Genomic DNA, 6,465 nt, shown 5'->3' with positions numbered 1-6,465 from the left:
CTTATTGTCTCTGGTGGTGCATGTAATGTAAAGTTAAACATTTTCTTCACAACATGATAAATTGGTGTATATCAAAACCCAACAGTCTATAAACTAATTCAGATTAGCTCTAACTCCCCCAATTTCAAAATGAAATTATTGATTACATGTTAATGTTTCAGTGACAATAAACTAAGAATATGCTGACACTGAAAAGGGGCTGCATAATGAGTACCATTACTTTTGATACTTTAAGTCCATTCTTGCTGATAATACATCTCCAGGACTTTTACAGCGTGGTATTGCTTTCACTGCAGTTAAGTATATAAACCACGACTGGTTGCAGGTGTCAACACGTGCCCTTCGGCCTGGTGCGGGGCATGAAGACCCGGAGCGGTGAGGTGGTGTTCCTGGAGGACGTGCTGGACGAAGCTCGGGACAGGATGCTACGCAACATGAGCCAGGCAAAAAGTAAAACCTGACGCACTGTAGGCAGTTATATGACAACACAGAACACATGACTCAAAAAAGTGTATTTGTATACTTATCTTAAAGAAATGAGACCGTCACTGTTCTTTTACGGTTCTCTGCATTTTACAGAGTGTCCTTTGGTCACAGTGTGTGCCACAGTCAGTTTTATTTGCTGTGTATTTTGCTGCTTTACAGCATCAGGTGGGATTTTCTGATTGCATCCCACAACAGGATGTTCATCCAGTGCAGCATTTCTAGTAGTAGTACTGGGAGATTTGATTTATGTCACCAATCCATGCTTCATACTGTATATTTGAAGCAGCTATTGAATATGTTGTGCATTCAGATGGATGGTATTGTACTGACACTGATATCTATACTGATACTGCTTATTGATACTGATACTTATCAATACTGGAAAAAGATTCACTCTTTTTTATAATGACAAATATGCACGATGGTACTAAGAAAACTGCCCAGTGTGGGATAAATGAACCTGTATTTGGGGAGGAGAAGTGACAGCAGCTCGTGCTCTTTCCACAGCAACAAAGGAAATGGACGACCCAGAGGACACAGCGGAGAAAGTGGGAATCAGCGCATTGATAGTTCAGGTGAGCTGGAAACTTTACCTCTAGGCTCTACTATCAAATATTCAACTACCTGTTTCATTTCTTAATTTGTCTGCACAATTTGATGAGACAGACTCTTGATTCTGTTTCAGGACTTTAAAGGTCCGCTGCAGTCCGACTATACGTTTGACTGGGACAGGATGCTGCAGGCTCAGGGAGACACAGGAGTCTTCCTTCAGTACACACACGCTCGACTCTGCAGGTCTGTATTCATCAGCTGCTGAAAATAACTCTTAATTCAGGAATTCAAATGATTTACGGATTAATCTAGTCTTTAACTGTCTTAAATTGTGTTGTTTTACAGCAACAACAGTAAGAATTCAAAAGGTTTTCAGTTGATGATTTTAAACAGGTGTTTTTGCTTCGTTTTTTTGTTTTTTGTTGATTCATTTTATTTGAGTTTAATTAGGGATAATGTTCCTTTAATAAGATTAAAATTATATGTAATAGTTTGTTTTGTGTGTTATTCAGCCGACACATTACATTCAACTCTGCATTACAAATTGTACTTGGAGTAAATGTACTTGAGTATTATCATCAAAATGTACCTAAAGCTCCAGTGTGTTTAGGAGGCTCTATTACCAGTAATGGAATATAAATGTTTTCAGTAGTGTGTAATCACCTGAGTTGTTGCGTTTTATGTTAGAATGAGACGTTTTTATCTATAGATAACACACAAGAACGTTTTGCAAGTTTCACAGCCACCGTAGTTTCTTCTACGCTCCTCGCCGCCCATTCTCATTCCCAGGTCGACAGAGTTCAGTTAGTTGCAATCTGTAACTTCACCACTAGATGACACTAAATCCTACACACTTGTCCTTGCTGTAATCATTCCTCCTGTTTAGTGTTGAGGATTAAAAAAAGCAATAAACAAGAGATTAATCTTTAAACAAACATCCATATATTTATGGTACTGGATACAAATCCTCTCAAACAAGATGAAGTTGCTCATTCACACCTTTACTGTTGTGTCCTTGTTGCAGTTTAATACAGAAGAATGAAGGTGTAGAGGCAGCTTTATTCAACCCATCCCTTTTACTTGAGCAGACAAGTATAAATATCATTCAGCACCTCCTTCGGTAAGCAGACTCCTTTTTAAATGATAATCCTTTCATTCCTCTGCATCTTATTGAATGTGAGACGGAGAAAGGCTGTCAGTGCGACAGTGTGTTCAATATTTACTTAACATTTAAAGTATCCCTCAATCTGCTCTTTGTAGTTATGATGAGGTGTTGTATCAGTCGGCCCAGGATCTGCAACCCAAACACCTTGTCAACTTTTTATTGAAGCTATGGTAAGGACCAGGATGTTAGTCCTGTGGGGTCGGGAACTTTTCCTGTTTGTTTACCAGGTTCAATCATCCCAGTGCAACTATTATTCCTTTCCAGCCACCTGATTGCCTCAGCACACAGAGAGCTGCCGGTAAAAGGAAGCTCCCGGGATGTTGCACAGGTAGAAAGACAAGACAAACAAAACACTTGGAAATAATTACCATAAACAAACCCCTATCAGCCTCTGTAGTATATTAAACAGGTCTGGATTGCACTATGACATACTTAGAGTAACATACGGTATAATATGATATTTTCTTCTGAGCAGTAGTTGTAGTATCAGCAGGTTGACGCAGTAATTTTAGCTAACATTAGCCTCCATTACTTAAAGTAAAGTGAAAAATAATCGTTTATTGCTTCTGAATTCAAGTTTGTAGGTTCAGCTAACATCAGTGATTTACAACAAATTAAAATGCTCTTAAATGCAAAAAATGTAAAATATATATATATTAAGTGTTCTCTTTTCTAAATGTCAACAGGCACGGTTACGACTCTTCAGCGGAGCCGGTTCGGTCCTGGCCAACGGGATGAGAATCCTGGGAATCACCCCGGTTGAGAAAATGTGACACTTGGTTTGGTATTACTTAATCTGCTGTAGGTACCACACTGACGCTGCTACAATTAATGTGTACTGTAAATAAAAGGCCTTATATATTTTCAAAATAAAATCATGAATTGAAATGTTTCACCAACAGAAGCGTTTGCTGTTCCCAGTGTTGTCTCAGGTATTCCAGTCAGCGTGAATCAAAATAATATCAGATGATAAGTGTCCTGAGGCCTGAATGTGTAACCTGGCAATGATGCCATGCACGTCATATCGAGGTTAGACTGGTAGAACTGGTTCAGCTGAGTTTCACCTGAAGGCCTTTTTATGAGCAATGGACTGTGAAGTCATTACTGGAGTAACTGACAAAATGTTGATGCGTTTAAGCTCATGGATAAAATTATTTAAGAAGTGTTTGCTCTTTACCCTCAATTCATATAAATGTGGTCGAATCAAGAGAATGTCAGTATAATGCTGTACAGGTACGTAATAAACTGGCACCTGTACATGATATTGTTGTAGAAGACTAAAGCTGCAAGTCCAAGGCAGAAAATCAGCATCCTCACCAGCTGATGATCCACGTAGAAGAAACTTCTGCTTTTGTCTCATGCTCACTGCTCAGAATCTATAAATATACAAATTTTGTTCATTTCTAACGTTTTCCTGCTGCTCAAACATCCAACTGTAGGAACAAGAAGAGGGACATAGTTTTGAATAGACAATTAATCCAAAGGTACGTTGGTGAGTCGTAACTCGCTTTTATCACACTTCCATTCAGTTTTAATAAAGGCTACAAAACAGAAGGCGACAGATGTGATACAAAAAGAGTCACAAGACACTGGAGAGATTAAAATTATAAACATGAGATTCTACATGCAATCTGCCATCATCCTTCTTTCAAGTATGTTTTCCTGTGTGGGTTGGGCACATTCAAAATCAGAGCTATGTGGTACGGACATAAGACACTAACTGCACAGTGTAAAACAGACTGAAAAGAAAAACTCCACGATGAGGAGAAGTGAGATTTATATGACGTTTATGGAGGCATCAAAATAAAAGTAAAGTCCTGTTACTACTTATCGCTCCAGCATTGCTGAAGATGAATGACTTCACTGATTGCTTCAGATTATCTACAAACTTCAAGAGCAGCAACCTGCAAGAGCCGGTTTAAAAAAAAAGTGTTCAAAATAAATGAAAAACTGCTCAAATCTGCCGTCAAAAACATTAAGATTTGTTTTGTTTTTTTACAAATCTGTAAATTCATAGTCCTGTCACCAGTCCCATGTGAGTGGAGGAGGGCTGGATTTAACATTAAAGTGAAACAAAAGCTCTATGTGAGTCAACTCAACTGAGCGTTCATGTGGCTCCCTAATCCCTCTCCCAGTGTAGGAGCTCTTTTAGGCCCTTAGAAAAAGTTAGACCCCTACACAGACCTGGTCCACCAGCGAGGGAGACTCCTCTGCTGCAGGTCCGTGATTCACACAGTGATCAGTTTCTGTTTGGATTCGTTGTCTGTGTCTTGCCGGCTCAGTTTGGATGTGTCTTGCTTTGGAAGTCCGTATAGGTAGATGGAAATGCACACCAGGAAGGCTCCAGAGGCAAATGAGATCGCTGCACAAGAGGGACAGAAGAGCAAAATGAGACACTTTCATATTTAAAAAATAAAGACATTTGTAGAATAAAACAATCTGTTTCTGAATATTCTTTGAAAGATTCATCAGTGGGAGAACAAATTATTTTACAGGTCCTGAAATTTCCTACAAATTTCTTAGAAAATAACTGATTGGGTTATAATATCAGAAATAGAGACAAAGTTAGTTAAGTTTGTACGTGTGTATAAGCAGTTGTTGACGGACTGAAAGCTCCTTTTAAACCCAAGAAAACATTCATATTGTTGAACTGTATGTTTCCCAGTGAGTGAGTGTTAAACTAGCAATTAACTGTAATTAATTAATTGAAAGTTTATCAATTCAGTTTCCATTTTCTCTATAAGTACCAAATTGCAGAAACATTAGTGCTGTAAATTCTAGTATTTTATTTAATCTCAAAGCACTTGTTGCTGTTTGCACTTTAGTTGAGTCAACCTGTAATGAAATGCGCTTTATACATTTATATACACTACCGTTCAAAAGTTTGGGGTCACCCAGACAATTTCATGTTTTCCATGAAAAGTCACTTATTCACCACCATACGTTGTTATCCTCCCGTGTTCTAATGGTAGCAATGTTGTTTGCTCATTGCTCAGAAGGCTAATTATGATTTAGAAAACCCCTTGTGCAATCATGTTCACCACCATCTGAAAACAGTTTTTAGCTCGTTGAACAGAGCTACAAACTGACTCTTTGAGCAAGATTGAGTTTCTTGGAGCATGCACATTTGTGGGGTCAAATTAACGCTTCAAAGGCCAGAAAAAGAGAACTTCAATCCTGAAAACTCGACAGTCATTTTCTGTATCTTAAATGAAGGCTATTCATGCGAGATTGCTTAAGAAATTGAGATTTCCTACAACGGTGTGTTATAATCCCTTCAGCAGGAGCAGCACAAAACAGGCTCTACCAGAGTAGAAAAGAATGGGAGGCCGCGTTGCCACCACTGAGCAGAAGAATGAAGTACATTCAGAGTCTAGTTTGAGAACAGACGCCTACAGTCCACCAACTGGCAATCTTATTATAGTACCCTGCAAAACACCAGGTCACATCTGACCAGTGAAGAGGCGGCTGCGGGACTTCTGGGCTTTCAGGGCAGAGTGGCAAAGAAAAAAGCCATATCTTGAAACTGGCAATAAAAGAAAAAGAATTTTAAGATGGGCAAAAGAACACAGCATTGGCAGAGGAGACTGGGAAAAAGTGTTGCTGGACGGATGAATACAAGTTTGAGGTGTGTGGATCACAAGAAGAACGTTTGTGAGACGCAGAACATAAAAGAATGCTGGAAGAATGGACCTGACCATTCTGTTAAGCATGGTGAGGTAAGTGTGAATGGTCTGGGGTTTGCTGTTTGGTGGCTGGTAGGGGGAAGATTTGTACAGGGTAAAGGGAATTCTGAATAAGGAAGGCCTATCACTCATTATGCAAACGCCATGCCCATACCCAGTGGGACGCGCTTTGATTGACCATTTCATCTACAACTGGGACAATTGACCCTAAACAACTCAAATTGTTGCGACTATTTAGAAGAGAGCAGGCAGGCTGGTAATTCTATCGTAATGGAGTGGCCAGGCGGAGTCACCAGATCTGACCCATTGAGCTGTTGTGGGAGCAGCTTGACGTATGGTACGCAAGAAGTGCCCATCCAACAATCCATTGTGGAGCTGCCTTCTGGAGCGTTGGGGTGGCATTTCTCCAGATTACCTCACAATAAGACTAGAATGCCAAAGGCTCTGCAATGCTGTAATTGCTTGCAAATGGGGATTCTTTGACGAAACGCAAGTTTGATGTAAAAAAACTCTTATTCAAATCAAATATTATTATTCTACCTTGTCAATGTTTTGACTCTATTTTCTATTCATTTC

At 39.4% G+C, this 6,465-nt stretch overlaps 2 protein-coding genes across 3 annotated transcripts in view; one reads left to right on the top strand and one right to left on the bottom strand.

Moving 5' to 3' along the window:
• Nucleotides 1-3,374, top strand: part of rars2 (arginyl-tRNA synthetase 2, mitochondrial) — a 9,391-nt gene extending 6,017 nt beyond the window's left edge. For both annotated transcript variants that reach the window (XM_035678761.1, XM_035678762.1), the window contains 7 exons: nucleotides 326-450; nucleotides 994-1,061; nucleotides 1,172-1,281; nucleotides 2,063-2,158; nucleotides 2,299-2,373; nucleotides 2,468-2,531; nucleotides 2,890-3,374. In XM_035678761.1, the coding sequence (XP_035534654.1) occupies nucleotides 326-450; nucleotides 994-1,061; nucleotides 1,172-1,281; nucleotides 2,063-2,158; nucleotides 2,299-2,373; nucleotides 2,468-2,531; nucleotides 2,890-2,976 (625 nt within the window). In that variant the 3' untranslated portion in view covers nucleotides 2,977-3,374. The remainder of the gene's footprint in view (nucleotides 1-325; nucleotides 451-993; nucleotides 1,062-1,171; nucleotides 1,282-2,062; nucleotides 2,159-2,298; nucleotides 2,374-2,467; nucleotides 2,532-2,889) is intronic.
• Nucleotides 3,375-3,688: 314 nt separating this feature from the next.
• slc35a1 (solute carrier family 35 member A1) overlaps nucleotides 3,689-6,465 on the bottom strand; it is a gene marked incomplete in the record, with an annotated part of 6,507 nt that continues 3,730 nt past the window's right edge. Inside the window, 1 exon segment of the mRNA XM_035678763.1 lies at nucleotides 3,689-4,565. Coding sequence (XP_035534656.1) covers nucleotides 4,432-4,565 — 134 coding nt within the window.

The sequence above is a fragment of the Morone saxatilis genome, unplaced genomic scaffold, assembly GCF_004916995.1.
Source record: "Morone saxatilis isolate NCDOM2014 unplaced genomic scaffold, NCSU_SB_2.0 Contig7, whole genome shotgun sequence".
Lineage (NCBI taxonomy): Eukaryota > Metazoa > Chordata > Actinopteri > Moronidae > Morone > Morone saxatilis.
The sequence above is the reverse complement of the archived record's forward strand: the minus strand, read 5'-3'. Positions and strand labels throughout refer to the sequence as shown.